The 21,738-nt window shown below is 44.8% G+C and overlaps 1 protein-coding gene across 1 annotated transcript in view; it reads right to left on the bottom strand.

Annotated features, from left to right (window-relative positions):
• LOC146802102 (cilia- and flagella-associated protein 337-like) overlaps positions 1 to 21,329 on the bottom strand; it is a 521,178-nt gene extending 499,849 nt beyond the window's left edge. Inside the window, exon 1 of the mRNA XM_085621663.1 lies at positions 21,113 to 21,329. Coding sequence (XP_085477789.1) covers positions 21,113 to 21,180 — 68 coding nt within the window. The 5' untranslated portion in view covers positions 21,181 to 21,329. The remainder of the gene's footprint in view (positions 1 to 21,112) is intronic.
• Between the last annotated feature and the right edge of the window lie 409 nt (positions 21,330 to 21,738).

The raw sequence follows: 21,738 nt of genomic DNA, 5'->3' as shown, positions 1-21,738 counted from the left end.
TATAGTTAGCTGGACATTTTACTCGTAAAAAACCAATGAAATTGCCCCGTTATAGTTAGTTCAGCTAACTATAACTCGCGCGCCCGCAATGCACTGCTGATGACGTCACATATTACATCACTCATGACATGGTCAGTGACATCACTCATGACATCACTGATGACATCTCAAATGACATCACTGATGACATCACTGATGACATCATCCTTGTGATAGAGTGGCAGACCTCCTCTCACCTTAATATAAGCTTTGATACACACATTCAAAAATAGAGACTAAAAATTTCAAAACAATGGACATACCAATACCAGTTACAACAACCTCTTCAGTAATTCTAAGATCCACATACACATCCACTCATTCACCAACAGTCCTATACAGTCACTCATACATGTACTCACTCATCATATGTACTCATACATCTATACATCCTGTTACACAATGCCACTCATCCATAGAGTTACTCACACACATAGTCACTCATGCTAATAAAGAATAAAACATACATTTACTTGCATATACAGTAATACACACACCACCATACTTACTTCTACGGAAACTTACACATACTTAGTCTTTTAAACAATCACTTATAGAAACACATACTTATTCATACAGGAACTCTTTCAATCTCTCCATCTCACATATACTCACATATATACACCAATAGTCACATATACTAGTTAAAAACATATGTAGTTACTCCTGAAGACACTATTGAGACAGTCATTCACTCAATAACACACCCATACACACACTCATCCACACATACAGTCCTGCACACATGCTGTCTTCAACACATACAAACAGTGAGTCACTCATTCATACACCTATGCACTACGTAATACCCCCCACCGTACCATACAGACACTCAGACTGATACTCAAAAAAACAACTAATAACCTATATAGACACCCATGTAGCTACTCACCAACCCATGCAGCCACTTATACACAAAGTGAGAGATACACTTAATCAGTCAGTAACACAATCAATTTTTCAAAAACAAATCATCCATTTAGACACTTATATACCCATTTATTCTTCCATCGACCTTGAGATACACATATATAAAACATATTTAATTTTCAGAAAAACACACATTCACTGGATGATGTCATCAGTGATGTCATCAGTGATGTCATTTGAGATGTCATCAGTGATGTCATGAGTGATGTCACTGACCATGTCATGAGTGATGTAATATGTGACGTCATCAGCAGTGCATTGCGGGCGCGCGAGTTATAGTTAGCTGAACTAACTATAACGGGGCAATTTCATTGGTTTTTTACGAGTAAAATGTCCAGCTAACTATAACATGTGTGAAACCTATGGTTTTTTCACTGAATTTCTAAGGTTTTTTAAATGCTAATTCCTAACTATAACGTGTGTGAAACCTATGGTTTTTTCAGTGAATTTCTAAGGTTTTTTAAATGCTAATTCCTAACTATAACGAGTGTGAAACCCATGGTTTTTTCAGTGAATATATATATATATATATATTTTATGCAAAGGAACCTCGATTCGAAGAGGCACTCCGAGTCAGACATAGTAAGGCAAGGTGGCTTCACTCCCATTCAGACAATTAATTCAGCCTTACGCGTTTCGGAGCAGGCAAGCTCCTTGGTCACAGGCATTACCATATTGCAGGCACAAGAAAAGCGAAAGGAGCACGTTTACCAGCACGTGTTGTATTACGTCCCTCATTTAGTATCAGGTGTATCCACTTGTGTGGCATGCTGGGATTTGCAGTCCAGTGTTACCTTTAGTAGGTGTTCGTGCCTTCTGTCAATATTGCCAATAGTTGGTCCAGTGTCTGCACATCTTTTAATGGATTTTTTCTCGCCCTCCAGTGGGCCTCCGAACATCGAGATCTGCCAATTAATGCGCCGTCTGATTCCCCTTTACCGGAGACTTGACACAGTTCTGTGTCTCCGTGGCCCCTCACACACAGAGGGTGGTGCACTCTTCACGGCTGGAACTGCCGTATTTATTTATTTTATGCAAAGGAACCTCGATTCGAAGAGGCACTCCGAGTCAGACATAGTAAGGCAAGGCGGCTTCACTCCCATTCAGACAATTAATTCAGCCTTACGCGTTTCGGAGCAGGCAAGCTCCTTGGTCACAGGCATTACCATATTGCAGGCACAAGAAAAGCGAAAGGAGCACGTTTACCAGCACGTGTTTTATTACGTCCCTCATTTAGTATCAGGTGTATCCACTTGTGTGGCATGCTGGGATTTGCAGTCCAGTGTTACCTTTAGTAGGTGTTCGTGCCTTCCGTCAATATTGCCAATAGTTGGTCCCGTGTCTGCACATCATTAATGGATTTTTTCTCGCCCTCCAGTGGGCCTCCGAACATCGAGATCTGCCAATTAATGCGCCGTCTGATTCCCCTTTACCGGAGACTTGACACAGCATGCCACACAAGTGGATACACCTGATACTAAATGAGGGACGTAATAAAACACGTGCTGGTAAACGTGCTCCTTTCGCTTTTCTTGTGCCTGCAATATGGTAATGCCTGTGACCAAGGAGCTTGCCTGCTCCGAAACGCGTAAGGCTGAATTAATTGTCTGAATGGGAGTGAAGCCGCCTTGCCTTACTATGTCTGACTCGGAGTGCCTCTTCGAATCGAGGTTCCTTTGCATAAAATATATATATCTACTGCCGGTCGCCAGTGGATAGTTATAGTTAGGACCTAGTTTCCATTGGAAAAGCGTTTTTTGTTATCCCAATAACTTTGGCGCTGGTTGACGAATCTTCGCGAAATTTTCAAAACTTATGGCCCGCTCCGGTCACCTCCTATACTGAAAGTTTCGGGGGGGCCGAGTAAAAAGGGGATCCCAAAACGTGTTTTCCCCATGTTATTTTCCATAGGAAACTTTAGACACGGCTACAGCCCGAACTACTGAACGGAATTACACCAAATTTGGCAAAAAGGTAGCCCTTGGTTCAGAAAGAACCCATTTTGTTAAATGGTGTAAATCCATTCAGTAGTTCCTAGGATATTCAAAAAATAAAAAGTTTCGATATCTGGGCGGAGCCTAACCCTCCGAGCACGAGCTTGGCTCTAATTGGCTGCCAACACTTCAATCAATAACAACAAAAGACCTGCTCAAAAATGTATCCAGTGATAAACTTTCATCGGTGGCCCCTTCAAACTACAAAACATCTTTGTTTTGAATTATCATATAGCGGCTATCTTTATGCCGTCTAAAGGAGGGGTCCAGAGTCACTTAAACCTTTATAAAACAAAATTGCGTCTATGTGTAATGTCTCCCCTACTTTCTCTCTACTTACTGTGTATGAGAAAGGAAAACATGTGCAAAAAGTATTGAAAAATGTAATAATTATAGTGAAAAAGGATGGCAGTGCCTCACGGGAGTAACACCATGGGAGTTCAGCAGACAGGTACTCGCCTGCTATCTCAGGTTCTCATCATTAGCAACGGCCACCCTGAAAGCAATTTTCAAAAAAATAAAAACTGATAGAAACATATAGTGCTGTGTGTGGACACTAGGCTTCGATGTGCACATCCGAGCTCAAACTAATGTCAACCCTCAAAGGAGTGGCGGGGTCTGATCAGAACCCACGTGAAACCTAGTTAAAACTAGCTGAACAACACTAGCTATCTAACTTTTTATTTCATGCTGTGTGTTTGCTCACTTAAAAACCAACATGTTTCATTGCCTCAGGGAGCTTGCAGCAATTTCATCAGGGCTAGGGTCAACTAGCCACACTGCACCCTTTATTTAACCGGTTTGTATTTTATCAGCTTTTGCACAGCTTTTAAACGTTCTTAAATGTTATGATATTGCTGCTACTGTTTTTAGCGGGGCATTCATTTTAAAGTGTTTTAGCAATATTGTTTTTTCATTATCTTACTGTGGACTCGGGGGGCACGGGGGACGAGGGCTGAGCAGGAAGTGGGGCCGCCATTGCAGAAGTACGCAGGTTAGCGGTCTAGCGTCCCTGACAGCGTATTTAGGTACGAGCTGGCGCGAGCGCGCATTACCTAGATCTCCTGAGGCGTGAGCCGGGAGACGAGTGAGTGATTACCGAGTTGATATTGCGCTTTTGCACAGCTTTTAAACGTTCTTAAATGTTATGATATTGCTGCTACTGTTTTTAGTGGGGCATTCATTTTAAAGTGTTTTAGCAATATTGTTTTTTCATTATCTTACTGTGGACTCGGGGGGCACGGGGGACGAGGGCTGAGCAGGAAGCGGGGCCGCCATTGCAGAAGTACGCAGGTCAGCGGTCTAGCTTCCCTGACAGCGTATTTAGGTACGAGCTGGCGCGAGCGCGCCACTGGCACGCTGAAGGCGCGCCTAAGGCAAGCCCGTCTGCGCCCGTCTGCGCCAGGCCAGCGCCCTACGCCAGGGACCCTGCCAGTCTCGACCCGGCCACCAGACCGGCACTAAGATATGATTCCTCTACTTTGCTGAGGCTTAGCAAAGAGAGGTGCTCCTCCAACTGTCTCTGCCTTTCACTGAAGGCATTGCCATTTACCGCCCCGGACTACTGCCCTGGATGTCTGTCCAGTATCCCAAGGATTTTAAACCTTCCCATTGCTATTAAGGGAGAGAGGGGAGGAAAGGTAGAAATCAAGAAGGATCTCTCACTAACTTGCATCTTGTTAAACGCAAGATCTTTAGTCAAGCACAGCCTCGAGTGCGCTAGGCTCATGGAAGAACTCGAGGCTAAGGTAGCTTTTGTCACGGAAACCTGGACTGATCTGGCCGCTGGGCCAGATATTGTGAATGCTACCCCTCCGGACTTTCTCTGTTATACACAGGATAGGCCACTAAGGAAAGGCGGAGGCCTGGCGGTGATCTATCAACACTCTATTAAAGCATCCTTTCAGCCTATTCCTATGGATAACTGCGAAGCCCTATTTTTCAATCTGATGTTAACGCATCATCAATCCTTTAAGAGTTGTTTAGTTTACAGGCCTCCTGGAACTAGAAATACTTTCCTGGCTTCCGTGGGTACGCTATTGGAAGAGGGGCTACTTTCGGATGCATTTACGGTTTTAGGTGATTTTAATTTTCACTTGGAACGCACGGAGGATGCTGACACTAGGGCCTTGGAGGAACTGATGCTGTCTTTAGATCTTAGGCAGCGGGTAGTGGGCCCTACGCACAGGGGAGGACACACTTTAGATGGGATTTTTTCCAACCAATGTAATATACATTTCAAGAACCTTTTTCCCCTGGCTTGGTCAGATCACTCCGCTGTCCAATTTGAAATTCTATTAAATGACCCTGGCAAGATAACCACAGGATATAAAGACAGGATAAGAACAAGAGCGTGGAACAAGGTGGTGGGAGACTCTTTGATCAAGTTGTTGTCCTCCTCTGCAGTCGGAATGCCAGGATATGTGGATATAGCATGTTATAATTATACAAGTTGGCAGCAGCAAGCTTGTGATACCGTAGCCCCCACTAAAATTTTGCGGCCTAAGAGAGCACATCCTTCTGCTCCCTGGTACTCTCAGGAGATTAGATCCCAAAAGCTTATTTGTAAGCAGCAAGAACGTAGATGGAGGAGTAATTAAATGAATCCGACAGAAAAGCTTACAAAATCAGCCTCCAGACATATAAACAGGTAATTTTTATGGCCAAACAATCATACTTTGCATCTCAGATTTCGGACTCTAGTAACTCAGCTAAGGAGTTATTTAAGACAGTGGCCAAGCTGGTAGCACCAAAGCCATGTCCACTTCAACCCAGCCAACAGCTGTGCGATGATATGGTCGATTTTTTCTTATCTAAGGTGGAGACTATCTTTGTGGCCTTTAACAAGAGGAGCATCAGTAGCCCAGACACTAGCTGGGAGGGCTTGAGGTTAGATCATGCCTCCTATCCGACCTTGGTCAAATTTTGGCCAGTGTCCTCCTTGGACACGCAAAAGATTTTGATGGAAGCTAACTCGGGATCACCATTTGACCCTTGCCCCATCAAGATGGCTAAACTAGCCGCTGGACCGATTGCTGACCAGCTTTCCAGTTTATTTAACCTGATGTTTGAAACTGGGTTTTTTCCCAGTCACTGGAAATTAGCATCTATTCTTCCATTACTAAAAAAACCTCATCTCCCGATTAATGACCCCAACAGTTTTCACCCAATAGCTAGACTTCCGCTTCCAGCTAAACGTGTTGAAAAGTTCATGAACAGACAACTTAGTCTCTTCTTGGAAGATTCCCAGGTACTTGATCCCACTCAATATGGTTTCAGGCCAGGCCACAGCACAGAATCCGCCCTAATTAAAGCTACAGAAGAGATTAGGGAGGCAGTGGATCAGGGTGGCAAGGCAGCTCTGATTTTGCTCGATTTGTCTGCGGCCTTTGATACGTTCCACCATTCAATAATCCTGAATCGCTTAAAAACGTGTGGGATTGATGGTAAAGCAGGGGACCTTATCAAATCTTTTCTAGCTGATAGAAAACAAGTGGTGACCCTGGGGGAGTTTCAGTCGAAACCTTTTTCAACACCTTGTGGGGTCCCTCAGGGGTCCTCACTCAGCCCCACCCTTTTTAATATTTACGTTAGCGCACTGGCACCCGTCATAGGGTCCTATGGATTCGGGATCACCTCCTACGCAGATGATACGCAAATTGTTGTATCACTGACACCAGGGGGGGAGGTGGATGTGGAATTGCGTCTGCGGGAGTGTATGGTGGCCGTGAGCAGCTGGATGTCCGAAAATTGTCTGAAATTAAACTCGGACAAAACGGAGGTCATACTGTTTGGTAATACCTCTAACTTTTGGACCCCTGCCTGTTGGCCCAACTCCATGGGCACCCTCCCAATTCCAGCCAGAAAGGTGAAAAGCCTTGGCATGATACTGGACGATAAACTCACCATGGAGCACCAAATAAAAGTATTAACATCTAAAACTTGGTATACCATCAGAATGATGAGAAAAGTGTTACCTTTGCTCCCTCGAGATAGTAGCCATATGGTGGTCAGGGCCCTGGTAACAACGAGACTGGATTATTGTAACTGGCTGTATCTAAATGCGCAGCAAAGCATACTGAACAGATTACAGATTTTGCAGAAGGCAGCAGTCCGTTTACTTACAGGTTCTTCCAGATTCTCCTCAGTTGCTTTGGAAAGAAGAACTCTACACTGGCTCCCCATAAAAAGCTGTATACGTTTTAAGGCGCTGTCCATGGCATTTAAGGCCTTGCACGGACTTGGCCCAGAATTTTTAAAGCAGCGTATACAATGGTATGTTCCGGGAAGAAGCCTTCATTCTAAAGGAACAAAACAGGCGCAAGTACCTCGTATCAGGAAGGCCCGATGGGGAGGTAGAAGTTTTGTTTACGGAGCCGTTAAGGCTTGGAATGATCTACCACTATATCTTAGAACCGTGCCTGATCTGCTGTCCTTTAGAAAGGAACTTAAGACATGGCTTTTTTTGTATGATTGACCCCCTTTCATTTGCCGCTCGTAACTTACAGGTTTGACCTTCAGGATTTCTAGACAGCGCCAGGACACCTCTGGGTATTTGTCGCTCTTTAAAAGTGTCATTAACATAACATAACATAACATCAGCACCTAGAGAAGACACAACCAAGAACACCCGATCAGCCACCTATACCACATAAGATTCTGCATTGTATCGTGCTTTAAAAACTGTCACCTACAACAAACAAGAATATTTACCACATGGTCGCTCTCCGTTTGCGTACCTCTACCCTTCTAATTAGTGGGTACCATTTGAGTCTGAGTGTACCCGTCCACTCTTTCACTTGCCGCTCGGTAACTGCAAATATGTTAATCTACAGAGTAAACATAAAAATAAAGGTCAATAGAGGAAGGAGTAAAATTTCTGGGTCGATGTAGTCTTTATATAAAATGAAAGTACTTGTACCCCTTAGTACTGTTCTTTTTCGTGTATTTACCAATAAAACGCCCAATGCCAGATAGCTGTACCTGGTGTGAGTGTCAGGTTTACCTATTTCTTGAATACAGCAACTGACTGTTCCTCAAACTGGGGACTGTTAGAGCTACATACCTTCATCAGCCTATGGGCATATCGCGTGGCATATTACAATTCTTTGAGTATATATACGTCGCTATTTCTCTCCTTAAGTACGTTGTCAACACACTGCCCAGATTACTTTAAAACCCCTTTTCCCGCTCACCTGATCGGCCCGTGAACCCGGCCTTAGCTCAGCCTCACAGTGTTACTGCAGATTACCCGTATCTTGTAGGCGCGACGCGTCGCGTTGGCGCATGCGCACTTACTTATGTGCTTGTTTGATTTGTATAGAGGGGACCGGCGGCCATCTTGTGTAGGTATTGCCATAAGTGACGGGCAGGATGAATATTCTACCATGTATTATCTCTAGAATGGTCAAGCAACTTGCGTGTAACCCATGAATGTCATACTTTAAAACATTTTTTAGAAAAATTGAGAAATGTAACTCCATCTTCAATTCGCACCGTCCAAATACAACTGACACAATATGGTGTCATGAAAAAAAGACTATTCGATCCTCTTTTCTTTTTCTGGGCATTTTACCTCACAGAAGCATTCGGTTCATCTACTCGTAAGTTCAAAATGTATTACAACAAGAAAGTCAGCCAAAAAGTCAGCAATAAAGTCTACTGCTCGACATAGCCAAAAACAGACATATAACATGGCTCTATATGCTGGTATAAAAAAGGGTTGTTTTTATTAGGGTTGAAAACTTATTCAGCGGACCACAACCTAAAAATTGTGAAGGTCGCCGCAGATTGGTTGAAAATACTGAGGGAGCATCTTGTTCCTTCCCTTCAAAGAATTTTTTCAATTTGATCTTTCTCATTAGTCCGTATATTTCCCCACGCAGTTTAAAACTATCATGTTTAGGGGTCGGGACATATCCTAGGCCTTTGTTTAAAACTCTATGTTCATCTATAGTCAGTTGATATGCTGACAAATTCACCACTATGTCATTGTCACTGCGGGCTATAGAGGTGTCCTGCCCCGACTGCGCGTGATACTGCGACAATTTACCCGTAGGACAGTTTTTGCGATATCGCAGGAACTGTTCCTCTACTGAGGTATATATAGCGCAAGCAGATAATTTGTCCCGCAAATTGGAAGAGCGAGCATATCCCAGAAAAGTCATTAAACAAGCAAAAAAGAGAGCCCTTAACACTCCACGAGCTGCATTGCTTGAGAGAACACCCAAGAACAATGGGAACTGCATCCCAGTGGTCACTACATTCGGACCACTCTCGACTAAAATCAGACAAATAATCAGAAAACACTGGCATTTGCTGAGCACCCCCACTATGACTATGCCTCAACCTAGATTTGCCTTCAAGCGATCTACTAATTTGCAAGATCGTTTGGTTCATTCACGTCCCATACAAGAAACTAGAGACACAGGGATCCCATCGGGACACTATCAACGCGGGGGCTGCTCAGTTTGTGAGCTTACTGAACCTGTTAAAAGTGTAACCCTGGTGGGAGGCAAGATCTGGCACCTTAACAGGTTCAGTAACTGTAACACATCTAATGTTATCTATCGACTCACGTGTTCATGCGGACTCCACTACATCGGTCTCACGACACGCAAGTTCAAGATTAGGGTGCAGGAACATCTTAGCACCCTAAGAATAGGTAAATTGACCACGAAACTCGTGCAACATTTTCGAACAGCTAAACATAGTCCTAAGGAGTTGCGTTGGGTAGTTTTGGAAAGACTCATGGGTGATCAATACAATATGGAAATGAGGTTGAGCACAAAAGAAGCACGTTGGATCTATCAGGAGAAGGTGAATCAACAGGGGCTTAACGATTTCATTGAATGAAATAAGGTTGTGGTCCGCTGAATAAGTTTTCAACCCTAAAAAAAAAAAAAACTTTTTTATACCAGCATATAGAGCCATGTTATTTGTCTGTTTTTGGCTATGTCGAGCAGTAGACTTTATTGCTGACTTTTTGGCTGACTTTCTTGTTGTAATACATTTTGAACTTACGAGTAGATGAACCGAATGCTTCTGTGAGGTAAAATGCCCAGAAAAAGAAAAGAGGATCGAATAGTCTTTTTATCATGACACCATATCGTGTCAGTTGTATTTGGACGGTGCGAATTGAAGATGGAGTTACATTTCTCAATTTTTCTAAAAAATGTTTTAAAGTATGACATTCATGGGTTACACGCAAGTTGCTTGACCATTCTGGAGATAATACACGGGAGAATATTCATCCTGCCCGTCACTTATGGCAATACCTACACACGATGGCCGCCGGTCCCCTCTATACAAATCAAACAAGCAAATAAGTAATGCGCATGCGCGAACGTGACGCCCCGCGCCTACAAGATACGGGTAATCTGCAGTAACACTGTGAGGCTGAGCTACGGCCGGGTTCACGGGCCGATCAGGTGAGCGGGAAAAGGGGTTTTTAAGTAATCTGGGCAGTGTGTTGACAACGTACTTAAGGAGAGAAATAGCGACGTATTTATACTCAAAGAATTGTAATATGCCACGCGACATGCCCATAGGCTGATGGGGATATGTAGCTCCAACAGTCCCCAGTTTGAGGAACAGTCAGTTGCTGTAGTCAAGAAATAGGTAAACCTGACACTCACACCAGGTACAGCTATCTGGCATTTGGTGTGTTATTGGTAAATACACGAAAAAGAAGAGTACTAAGGGGTACAAGTACTTTCATTTTATATAAAGACTACATCGACCCAGAAATTTTACTGCTTCCTCTATTGACCTTTATTTTTATGTTTGCTCTGTAGATTAACATATTTGCAGTTACCGGGCAGCAAGTGAAAGAGTGGACGGGTACACTCAGACACAAATGGTACCCACTAATTAGAAGGGTAGAGGTACGCAAACGGAGAGCGACCATGTGGTAAATATTCTTGTTTGTTGAGGTGACAGTTTTTAAAGCACGATACAATGCAGAATCTTATGTGGTATAGATGGCTGATTGGGTGTTTTTGGTTGTGTCTTCTCTAGGTGCTGATAAAATACAAACCGGTTAAATAAAGGATGCAGTGTGGCTAGTTGACCCTAGCCCTGATGAAATTGCTGCAAGCTCCCTGAGGCAATGAAACATGTTGGTTTTTAAGTGAGCAAACAAACAGCATGAAATAAAAAGTTAGATAGCTAGTGTTGTTCAGCTCGTTTTTAACTAGGTTTGACGTGGGTTCTGATCAGACCCCGCCACTCCTTTGAGGGTTGACATTAGTTTGAGCTCGGATGTGCACACCAAAGCCTAGTGTCCACACACAGCACTATATGTTTCTTTCACTTTTTATTTTTTTGAAAATTGCTTTCAGGGTGGCAGTTGCTAATGATGAGAACCTGAGATAGCAGGCGAGTACCTGTCTGCTGAGGTCCCATGGTGTTACTCCCGTGAGGCACTGCCATCCTTTTTCACTATAATTATAAAAAATGTCAATACTTTTTGCACATGTTTTCCTTTCTCATACACAGTAAGTAGAGAGAAAGTAGGGGAGACATTACACATAGACACAATTTTGTTTTATAAAGGTTTAAGTGACTCTGGACCCCTCCTTTAGAGGGCATAAAGATAGCCGCTATATAATAATTCAAAACAAAGATGTTTTGTAGTTTGAAGGGGCCACCGATGAAAGTTTATCACTGGATATATTTTTGAGCAGGTCTTTTGTTGTTATTGATTGTTGAGTGGGGGGCGACCTGCCTATTTACCCCCCTAAGCTCCTTGTTGTATATGCCAACACTTCAAACCAGGAAGTGTTGGCAGCCATCTTGTACCTCAGACGGAGGAACAAATAAGAGCGGTGGGCAGTGAATACAAGCATTGGCATCTCGTCAGGAAAATGTGAAATCTTTTGGGAAGTTCTTGCACAGGTACTTGACTTTGGTTGCCCTCATCAGCCAGGATAGCTTGACTCCAGTGGCGTAGTGAGCACGGGACCCACGTCTGGGCATACCCTTCCCACTTAGGGTGAAAATGCAACACAAAAAGATGAAGGACGGAATGTTGAACATTGTCAAACATTCACCCCCAGTCACAGATCTGGGTTTAATCCATTTTTATTTTGCTCAGACATAGGTCCCGGGCTCACTATGCCACTGGATTCAAGCTATCCTGGCTGAAGAGGGGTGAAACCCCGAAACCGGTCCTAGGATGCTTGTGTCTGGTCCAGGGAGGACCTGGCTTGGCAATTCGGGCTGGACTGTTCCCATGAGGCACAGGGTCAAGACTGATTTGCATACGGCCAGGTCTAAACTGGGGTGGCATGGTGAGCAAAAGAATGATGGATTTTACCCAGATCTCTTGACTGGGGGAGAATGTTTTGATTTGTTCTGCATTCCATCCATCAATTGTGTGTCTTTCATTAAGATAATTCCCTTTGTGTTCGTGCATTAAAGCGAACTTATATTTTGGACGAACTAGTGGCCGTTGTTACTGGAAGGTGCTTATATTCAGTCTTTTAGAAGGCATATGTTTCCCTGTGTTTTTTTTATTTTTGCACGATATGAGCATTTTATTACTGAAAGATTGGTGTATTTTCTGTACCTTATAATGTGTTGGTCTCATATGGTTTTGGAAGAAGTCTGTACCCTATGTTTTTCGAGGACGTTTAGGTGGTGTCTCTTTCTGTACCTCTCTTGCTTCTTTCTTTTCGCACCCTTCTTCCCTTTTTTGCATCTATCTTTCCTCTTTCTGCTGTTCTCTTGCCATTTTATGTACCTCTCTTGCCTCTTTCTGCACCTCACTTGCCTCTTTCTGCACGTGTCTTGCTTCTTTGTGCACTTCTGTTGCCTGTTTCTGCACCTCTCTTGCCTCCTTTTGCAGCTCTTTTGACTCTTTCTGCACCTCACTTGCTCCTTTCTAGAACTCTCTTGCCTCTTTCTGCGCCTTTCTTCCTCTTTCTGCACATGTCCTACCTTTGTAGGCATAGTTAGAAATTAGCATTTAAATAACCTTTGAAATTTACTTAAAAAACCTTAGGTTTCAGGCACGTTATAGTTGGAAATTAGCATTTTAAAAACCTTTGAAATTCACTGAAAAAGCCATAGGTTTCAGGCACGTTATAGTTAGAAATTAGCATTTAAAAAACCTTAGAAATTCACTGAAAAAAACATAGGTTTTAGGGAAAGTTATAGTTAGTTGGACATTTCACTCGTACAAAACCAGAGAAATTCCCCGGTTATAGTTAGTTCAGCTAACTATAACTCGCGCCCCCGCAATGCACTGCTGACGAACGTCACATATTACATCACTCTTGATATGGTCAGTGACATCACTGATGACATCACTGATGACATCTCAAATTACATCACTGATGACATTACTGATGACATCATCCAGTGACTGTGTGTTTCTGTAAAGTTTAATTATGTTTAATATATACAGGGAAAGGCATATTGAAGAATGAATGGGTGTATAAGTGTCTGAATGGATGATTTAGTAGGTGCGTGACTGACTCTATAAGTAATGATTAAACGTATCTTACTGGAACCACCATTCTTTCTTGGTTTGGGTGCAACCCCATTCCAACATATAGCATATAGGTAAGCCTGATGCGTCTCTGTCTAATAGAGCAGACAAAGACTGAAGAGGATCATTTTGCGCCACTGTCGTATCATCAGCATAAAGGCTGTTGTCATGACATTGCCTATGTGGGATGACCCTTACTGATCTTGGTCCACTAGAACGGGCATGGTGAAAAGTTTTGCGTTGTTTGTCAACTAAATAGGCCTCCAACATAGAGTGGGCTAGGGTCCCAGTGTATGTAAAAGAATTATTAAGCCTGGTGAGAATTGGAGCTAAAGGTTGGCAGAAAGTGTTGTATTATAATGAGGAGAAGCCATTTGGGCCAGGGGAGCTAAAGGGCTTCAGTTATGCTCTTGCTGTTATGCCCTCCTCAATTTGAATGGATTTTTCAAGGTTTTCCGACTGCAGTGAGGTAAGTTTAGTCACCTGGCCGACCTGCAGATATATAATGATATTGTCCTGCAGGTCTTTGGTGGCATGGAGGGTTTCATAGAAGTCTCTGAATGCCACTGCTATGTGTTTGTCGCCTATTCCGTCCGAATTGAGTATAGTGCCTATTCTGTCACTGAGTAATTTGGCACGTAGCGTATGTGCCAGTAATTTGCCACATTTGTCACCTCCTGTGTAAAATTTATGTTGGAGATGTAGCATCACATATTCTGTCCTGTCCAGGTCAAGTCGTCTGAGTTGGGTTCATGCTGCTTCTAACTTGTACCAAACCCTTGGGCCCAAGGGCATTTTATGTATGGCTTTGAGTTCCTTCATATGTCCCACCAGTGCTCCCTTTTTCATTTCGCAACTTGTTTTCAGTGGCAGAAATAGCAATCATCCCCCCCGATCACCATCTTTAGTGTTTCCCATAGTATATCTACCGAAACTTCCCCATTATTGCTGTCCATCATAAAATTAGCAATAGTTTGGGTAGGCGCTCAGACATTATCTGTTTTTTTGAGTACTGCTGTTACAAAGCATCCATGGTCCCGAGACTTGTGAGGCTTAATCCACTGGAGAGAGATAAAAAGTGGGAGTGATCAGATAATGACATGGGCTCAATAGATACCCCTCGGGCCAAAGTCTGGAATGCAGGTGTACCTAGGAATAGCCAATGCGTGTGCACGTTTTATGGGTAGCAGGATAGTACGTGTAGTCTCTGAGGTCAGGGTGTGTCAATCTTCACAAGTTTTCTAGTCCTCCCTCTCACAACCACGCCAAACCCCTTTGGGAAAGGGCCCCTACCTACCACAAGAACTGACCTGATCTGTCAAGGCCATTGTTTAGAACCAGTTTGAGGTCTCCCCAAATTAGGAAAGCTGGAACTGGTGATCAGAGAATCTCTAGGACCACGCCCTGTAGGAAATGTTCCTGGTTCTCAATGGTTGCATAGATAGTTGCAATACTGATTGCTTGTCCCTCATACTATATTAGCTAGGCCAATACTCTCCCCCTTATTCCAGCCAGATTGCCCATCTGAAACGTTTTTGTTGGGTTGCAAGATAGGAATTGCTGTGGGTACTGGTGTGAATTTAGTCAATGCCAGTCCTGTGTTACGAGATGCGTCAACTGTAGGATGCAAAGGTCTCTTTCATTCTGTTCTAGAGAGGATAGCATCACAGCCTCTTAACAAGGTTGTTTAAGGCTCTCACATTAAGTCTAATTATTTTAACATTAATCGTGAAAATGTAGGCATTGTCTGGTGCACCGCTGGGGCCCAGCCTAGGGGATCAGGGTCAACCACCGGCATTTAGTGCATGTAGATAGTATTGCAAGGGAGAGGACGCATTCAAGATTGTGTAATGCAGGGTCTGTCCTTCTAGTGTAGAGTGAATGTATCCCCTTACCCCACCTCAAACAAGAACATGAACAGTAGAACAAATTAAAAGTCCATGCAACATAGCAAACAATATGGACAGAGTAATGGGCAATGGCAGGATAGGTTGGTTCATCAACCACCAATCACTATTCAGGAATACTTTCCACCCCTTTCACCCCCATGCTTTCAGGATGGGGCAAGTGGCCGCAGTTCGAGGGTATCACCCAAATTGTACTATCCCAGAACAGTCATCAAAGTCATTCTGCATCTTGGCGGGCAGCCTCTATGGTGGAATATATGACGATATTTTGCAAACTAAAACAACGCATACTTTTACAACGTTGTTTTTAGTTCGCAAGTACCATTACAATGCATTTTTCTATAACGCATACCATTACTTCACATTTGCTTAAAAATGCACATGAAATGCCTTTACTTTGGATCCCAATTCCCCGCATAGATTTACAACGCATTTTTTTGTTAAATAACCCCCCAAGACTACGCTAATTTCTACATCCATATACACTACCCTACATAAAACATACTCTACAACACTACCCTAAAACACTACCCTACACTACACAACACTACACTACCCTAAACCCTAAAACAATACCCCCTACACGACCCTCCCCTTCCCCCATTCCAGCCCCTACACTCAAACACTACCCTGCACGACCCCCCGACACTACCCTAAACCCTAAGACACTACCCTACACTACACAAAAACTACAACACTACCCCAAACCCTGAAACACTACCCCAAGCACGACCCTGCCCCTACTCCCAGTCCGCTCCCTACACTGAAACACTACCCTGCACGACCCCGACATTACCCTAAACCCTAAAACACTACCCTACACTACACAAACACTACAACACTACCCTAAACCCTAAAACACTACCACAAGCACGACCCTGCCCCTACCCCCAGTCTGCTCCCTACACTGAAACACTACCCTGCACGACCCACAACACTACCCTAAACCCTAAAACACTACCCTACACTACACAAACACTACAACACTACCCTCAAACCTAAAACACTATCCCAGGCATGACCCTGCTCCTACCCCCAGTCCGCTCCCTACACTGAAACACTACCCTGCACGACCCCCGACACTACCCTAAACCCTAAAACACTACCTTACACTACACAAACACTACAACACTACCCTAAACCCTAAAACACTAACCCAAGCACGACCCTGCCCCTACCCCAAGCCCATCCCTACACTGAAACACTACCCTGCACGACCCCCCGACACTACCCTAAACCCTAAAACACCACCCTACAGTACACAAACACTACAACACTACCCTAAAACCTAAAACACTACCCCAAGGACGACCCTCCCCATCCCCCACTCCTGTCCCTACACACAAACACTACCCTGCACGACCCACAACACTACCCTAAAACCCAAAACACTACTCCTCAAATATAAACCCTTTAAAAATACACAGCCCATCTTACCTCTCTCTCATCGGTGCACGTCCCTTGTCCTCGGCTGCAAGTGATGTCAATCAAAGGACAGCAGAAGTGCCCAAAAAGCCTCCAGCCAGTGCACAGGAGCCTGCAGATTCTCCCCGGGCACGCCCTCTGTCTGCAGCAGACTTTGCCTCTTGGCGCCTGAGAGATCAGCTGCTTTTTGACGAGGGTGCCTCCTCCGCCCCACTGCCGTCATCGCTGCCTCCTCATCACTCCATCATCGCTGCCTCCTCGTCACTCCAATTCCGGGCGCAGCCATACACGCATTACAATGCAAGTGTTGTAACAGCGCATGCAAAGTAATAACATGCATAGTAAAGGCTACGCGTTGTTACAGCGCATGCATTGTTACGCTTGCGTTGTAATGGTATGCGAACTACAAGTCAGGTACTAATGGCTGTTTACCTCTATGGTGTGCCTGTCCAGGACCTCCTACCTCTCCTGGTATCATGATTAGGACGTAGTCCCTTTGGTGATCTTGGGACCTGCTGCCAGTGATACACAGAATGGATGGTCCCAATTGTGGGCAATACCTTTGTTTTTGAGGTGCTCCATGGTGGGTTTACACTCCCACGTTGCTGAAAGATCAGCTTGGCAAGGTGCTGGAAGAGTGTAGATTCAAGGCCGTGGAAAACGACAGGTTGAGCATCTCAGCCTTCCGAGATATAATCTCTGAGCTCATAGTCATGGGTGCACACGAGAATGTCCTACAATCGTCTTTTGCTGTTCTTGGAGCGGCCAACACAATGGACTCTGTTCATCTGAACGCTGCTCTCTGTGTTGGGGCCCAGGATACGGCGAAATAGGGCCTCCATGAAGCCCGCTATGTCCGCTCACTCTGTGGCCGCTGGCGCACCTGATTCAGATGTTGTTCCTGCGAGAGCGGGTTTGGAGGTCCTCAGCATGAGCCTGCAGACCTGCCTGTTGTTCCTGGAGATGTATTCCTACAAGCTCCAGGTGCTCAAATTCTTTGCCTTGTACTGCCAACTGCTTCCAGGTTTTGTTTTACCTTAAACAGGTTTTGTGAGAGCTCACCTTTCAACTTTTGTAGATCTTCGCAGAGGGAATCAAAAAGGCATTCCATGAATGCCCTGGTAAGAGGCACAATATCATCCTTGGGGCCGCACTGACTGAGTGTGTAAGCATATCTCTCAGATTATGGTCCTTTATGGCCTCAGATTTAGCCAATCTTGGTGTGCTAGACTGCATGACAAATTGTGGCGGGTAGACTGTGTCATCATTGTTTGGGGCCCTGGGACCCAAGATCGGTGCTGTGGGAGAGATTGTTGCTCCTCAATGTAGTCGCAGAGGCCAGCGGAGGTGCCCTTGTGGTTGTATGGGCCTGTTTATTAACCTGTGCTTGCACTAGCAGGTCAGTCTGGTGGTGCTCTGCTGTTTCAATTAGGCATGGGCTTCTTGGGTCCGTGCTTCCAAGGGGGAAACTCAGCCTCGCTCCCCACAGTACTGCCTCGACGTCCGGCCCAAGTCCACTCTGATATGGGCAGTATGTGCAGCCCCAAGCGTCCCTCTGATACGTAGCAAGTGGCATCTCCCCCCCCCCCCCCCCCCCCCGGTTGAGTTCCAGCAATCACTGCAGGTGCGCTGATCAGTGTGGGCCCGCGGATCCCAACAAGAAGCTGCTTGTTGCGCTGTGAACGCACCCCAGCTATTGGGGAGCTACTGTGCCCAGCTGGGTTGAGTGGGGCCTCAGGTGTCAGACCTGTAAGGCTGAGTGGGACCTCAGCTGCGATCCTCGCATTAGAGGAGCTGCCTCGACCTTAATACTCCGTGATCACCTTCATGCTCACCATCTTAAGGGCCGTGGTGTCAGAGCATTCAGCAGAGTGGGTGACCCATGGCTCAAGGACTTGCCAGAAGTGCCGTGCAGCATTCACGCTCCTGCTGCATTTCTGGCCTCCGGATGCCCTGCCATCGCAGTGATATTAGCGGCGGTAGGGCATAGGGATACAGGCAATATCCTATGTGGCTGCCATCTTGGCCACACCCTCATTATTTTAATTTAATGGGAATGTTGGAGCTTGTTTAATTTAATTTGAGGCCACCCAACATCCATACTGTATTCTATTTGATGTTCTTGCACTGCTCCCATGACACAATTTGAAGATACCAACTTAATTTTTAGCCTTCAATTTCAAATTCCTACACATTTACAGAATGTTTTAAAATGTTCAATTTTACTTCTTTATTTCAAATATATGATGTTACAACGCGATCTTTACACCGCGATACGTTTACAGCGCGGTCAGTACAAAGCAAGTCGTTACAACGACTTGCGCTAGAGGCGCTGGACTTAGAAATAGTATGATTTACTATTCCAACTCCAGCCTACGTTACAGTAGGGAAGGTTTTGGAATAGTAAATCATACTATTCCTTAGTTTATAGCGCCACCCAGCGCAAGCCGTTGTAACACTTGCATTGTAATGACCACATTGTAAACGTATTGCGGTGTAAAGACCGCATTGTAATGGATGTCTCCACTTTATTTCTATATACTTTATTAATCTATTAATATTATTATATTTTCTAAGCTGTTGCATACTCCCTGTGTAGGCGTGGTGGACCCCCAGGGGTCTGCAGACATAGGTTAAAAAACACTAAATTGCACATTTGTATATTAAGGGGATATTTCACATACACCTTGGTCACTGTAGAGGTCTACACTTGACATGCTGTGGCAGTTTTATAGCAAATGAGGATTGGACCACACTTAACCCACAGTAACATTTGGGGGGCCCGGTAACTTTTACTTGGGCTGGCAACCACACAAATATACACCGGCTTTGGGCTGAGCGGTGGCCACCTTATGCTTGGTGATCTATCCTGTACCACTTCACATGCTTACCTACCAAGTTAGTACAACATACAGACAAAACATTCCTGTAAACTATGTGTATCATCTTTCAGGTTTCAGATGAATTAGTGGCTTATTTATCCATTAGAGGCTTGACAATATAGCTACAGATGCCATCAAATCAGAGTGCAAGGTGCATAGCAAGTTCATTGGAAACAGGGCAGGAATAGTTAGAGTCTTACTGGTTGCAAGAAGTGATATCCTAACCTACATTCGTCATTTACTACCCTCTTTGCATCAAGTTCTCAGTTAATAACTGTGAAATTGGGTAGTTGGGGGGGGCAGGAGGGGGGTGTTGAGCCCTTCTCAAGCAACAGTCACAATCCGTGTCATAGTAAAGGACAAAAGTCACTAAATTAACCTGTTCTTGAACCTCTGGTAGCTTGGCACAAAAGCAGTCAGGCCTAACTTAGAGGCACTGTGTAAAGTATGTATGGGGCACACAGACAGTAATAAAGTAGTCAAGGAAAGCCCTTTGTTGGAAAAGGCAAAACCAATACCCACTATATATATTCTAAGTAATGCGTCTTTCACAGCTGAACTTTCATAACCCAGACCTAAAAACCCATATCATACCTAACATGTAATCAGCAAAAAAGAGGAATCTGTATTAGACCTCTACATTTTACTTGAATCGCCTCAAATAGAATATGTTGTTCAGTATTAGAGAATATATATCCAGTGACACGAAGCAGTGTGGCCGCTGGAAAGGTAAGTGGCAGGGTAAGTGATAAAGACAGAGACCATGGAAGGCTTGTGTGCCATCAGCAGGCACTGCAGGAATTAGCCAGAGCGAAAAAGTCTGGTGTCCCTTTTTTAACCTCAAAATCTATCAGTAAAATGCTGTTTTATTGGACGGAACCTCAAAATTCATCAGACCAGCCTTATATAAAATCATTCTTTTCACATTCGCCTACCCTGAACCCCTCTTCTTAAGTACTGTTACTTTGAAGTAGCATTTACCCGGTGAGTACTTGAACGCCTAATTCTTATTATGACAACACATTCCTCCCCATGGCAGCAAAGTCCCTGGGGAGACGCGCAGGTTCTAAAGGCACGAGGAGATAAGTTGCAAAACACAAGCAGGCGTAACATTATTACTTCTTCCTAGGGAAATTCTTCTGAGGGGAAAAGGGACAGCTGAGAAGATTCCTTCAGAATACAACGCCTGCGTTTTACTTTTAACTCATTAGCTGCGGCCTGACGGAAGGGTCGCTGGTAGCGCCTGGCGTCCTTGAGACATCGCTGTGCGCTACAGGTCGAGCGGTCCGCGTTCCCTGACAACAGTAAACAGCATCCACCCGCCACCTGCCCCAACCGGCAAGTTGTATGGGAGGGAGTTCAAATGGGCAAGCGCGCGCCGCTTATTTACACGCAAAACACGCCAGCTCTCGCGTGAAATAACACACCTGGGGCGCTCACCTGACACCTTGGTGGGTTTCCAGTTTGCCCGAGGCAGAACTCGGCCTCAGCTTCCTACCCAGGAGCATGGTGAGTTTAGCAGAGGATATTAAATCGGATACCGTCTCCTCTCTTCAATTTCTTCCCCTGCCGCTCTTCCTGTTGACGCAGTTTAGATTATATTAAGGATTGGGTGGAAAGGTGAATATCGAAGGAGCTCCTGTAGTCGGTTCCTCTGCCTCCTATCCTCTCTCTTGCTGTGCGGAAGCCTCCACCCCGCTCCCCTCCCTCGCTCTTCCTCCCTCGCTGTTGGCTCCCAGATCTCATTACCTGCAGGCTCATTCACAGACACGCACGAGCGCAGCACCTCGCCTGACGTGCACGGGAGACATTCACACTAATAAGCAAACAGATCTGCCCCCTGCCAGGCCGGTCAACATTCGCCCCTTTGTGCTGTTCTTTTCCACGTTTCCTTTGATCGTGCCTGCTTTACACGGTGAAGTTTGACTTGGCCCGGGTTACTCCAGGCGAAGTCATTGCAGTGCCAATGGCATGAGCAGAACCTGGCCTCTGCCTTGGAGATCACTCAAGGGGCGCATTCAACTGTGCGAAGACAAAGAAAGCAAGTTGGCGCTTCTCAAGGAAAA

The sequence above is a fragment of the Triturus cristatus genome, chromosome 8 (assembly GCF_964204655.1).
Source record: "Triturus cristatus chromosome 8, aTriCri1.1, whole genome shotgun sequence".
Lineage (NCBI taxonomy): Eukaryota > Metazoa > Chordata > Amphibia > Caudata > Salamandridae > Triturus > Triturus cristatus.
The sequence above is the reverse complement of the archived record's forward strand: the minus strand, read 5'-3'. Positions and strand labels throughout refer to the sequence as shown.